This window comes from Camelina sativa, chromosome 18, assembly GCF_000633955.1.
Source record: "Camelina sativa cultivar DH55 chromosome 18, Cs, whole genome shotgun sequence".
NCBI lineage: Eukaryota > Viridiplantae > Streptophyta > Magnoliopsida > Brassicales > Brassicaceae > Camelina > Camelina sativa.
In genome coordinates, this window is record NC_025702.1 from 7,123,563 (window position 1) to 7,125,571 (window position 2,009).

At 28.2% G+C, this 2,009-nt stretch overlaps 1 protein-coding gene across 1 annotated transcript in view; it reads right to left on the reverse strand.

Moving 5' to 3' along the window:
• Positions 1-2,009, reverse strand: part of LOC104760752 (hippocampus abundant transcript 1 protein-like) — a 12,914-nt gene that overhangs the window by 6,430 nt on the left and 4,475 nt on the right. Inside the window, exons 4-7 of the mRNA XM_010483710.1 lie at positions 913-1,035; positions 611-813; positions 381-456; positions 31-117 (exon numbers count right to left, since the gene is read on the reverse strand). Coding sequence (XP_010482012.1) covers positions 31-117; positions 381-456; positions 611-813; positions 913-1,035 — 489 coding nt within the window. The remainder of the gene's footprint in view (positions 1-30; positions 118-380; positions 457-610; positions 814-912; positions 1,036-2,009) is intronic.

Consider the following 2,009-nt stretch of genomic DNA (forward strand, 5'->3'; position numbering starts at 1 on the left):
CAGAAAGTGAACATATTAGTTGTTATCCACCTGTGAAATAGACCCGGCTGCGCCACATATGATCATCAAGTCTGCAAACTGGTCTTTGTTAAAGTGAAACTTGGCCTTTAAATAGTACTGCGTGAAACAATTGACAAAAAATGTTTATTTTTCTAGAAATGTATAATTTCAAGGAATGCACAAAGTTATATAATTTCTTTTTTATTATTCACACTCTCTTTAGTTATATCACGCCATACAATAGTATCTTCAAATTAAGTCCCTTACTAGCATTTCAAATGATAAAATTAAAAGTATGTTTCACAGTTCGGTACTGATACATTTATGGCGTAGATCATACAATGGTTATTTACTCTTCGCATCACATAGTAAAAGCGTACCATAGACGAAGCATGTAGACCTGCCTCACCAAGACTACTGAAGAAGGATACCACCGCAACTTGAAAAAGTGGAACGCTGGAAAATGAAAAGCAAGTGTTAAGAAATCAATTTAAACCTGTTTTAATATAACTAATAAGATTAAGAAATGAGTTGACTTTTTGACTAATCATGAATCTTCTACCCTCTCAAATTAAGGAAAAAAAGAAAAAGTAAGAAATAAGTAACATACCTGCTTCTCATTAGAGATGTCATTTCACGTACCGAACGAAATGATCTGAATATTCTATTTCTATGTCCAGGACAGTCTTCAAGTAAAGGAGAACTCAACTTTTCGCTTGAAACAATGGGAGCCCCTAGACTGTTGTCTCGGATAGAATCCGGTAGGAAAAGCCTCATGTACACTGTTGATAAAATTGCCATTGTTGCTGCGACCTAATTTAACGAGCAGAAAAATCAAGGATTTAAATGAAATTATTCACTAATAGATAACTATACATATAAATGTATACATCTCTAACTAGCCAAAATTACTTGAAATGTAGTGGAAATAGCTAAAAATCGAGCGCAAAGAGTGGCGCAGACAAATGCACAAGATGCAATCCCGATAAGTATTCCAAATGCGGAGGCTCGTTGCCCTTCTGTTACGTTATCAGCCTGAAAATTTGTCCAAAAACTTATAAAATTTGTTGTAGTTTACTACAAATTTCACTTACTCAATACAAATATTTTGATAAATATTTTAAACATTATTCACTAATGAGTTAAAAATATTTCCTCACATGTCTTGTGAATATCAAATAATTTTAAACTAAATCTTTTTAACATTATTTTGATAATTTTTTTTTGAGAGGCTTATAAAGATTGTTGGATTTAACTAAAGATTTCACTTATTCACAAGAACGACCATACATATTTCATCATATGTCACTGTATGAGATAGTTTCAAATTTGAATCCTACCTTTCCTCTACTTTTCATCCTTTTATGGTTGACAATTTATTTTTCTTCCTTGTAGCTTTTTGCTTCTTTTTTTTTCTTTTTTTTTGCTCCTTAACAAATATTTTTTGTGTTCACCAAATATATACTCTCTCGGTTTGAAAATATATGATGTTTTAAGTAAAAACACTCATATTAAAAAATGACTACTTTAAAAAAATTCAACAAATAAGTATTAAACTAATCTTAAAGTTACATAGAAACATGAAAACATTATATATTATGAAACATTATGGGATTATATCTAATCTATAACCATAAGAAACATTATTAACGACCACAAAAAAAACAAGAAGGCAATTCTCATAAATACCATTAAAATGGAACTTTAAAAAAAAATACTACTTCAAAAAAAATACTACTAAAATAGAACTAATTTTTTTATATTAATAATTAATACCTAAATCTTAAACATTAAACACTACCTCTAAAAACTATATCCTAAATCTAAATTTGTTAACCTAAATCAGAAAGAAAAATTATATCCAGTAAAAAGTAATAACTTTTTTGTGTTTGTGGTATTTTTGGGAAAAAAACTTAATTGTGGTATTTTTGAACAAAAATAAATAAATTGTAGTATTTTGATAATTAAAAAAAAAAAAAAAAAAAAAAAAAAAAAAAAAAAAAAAAAAA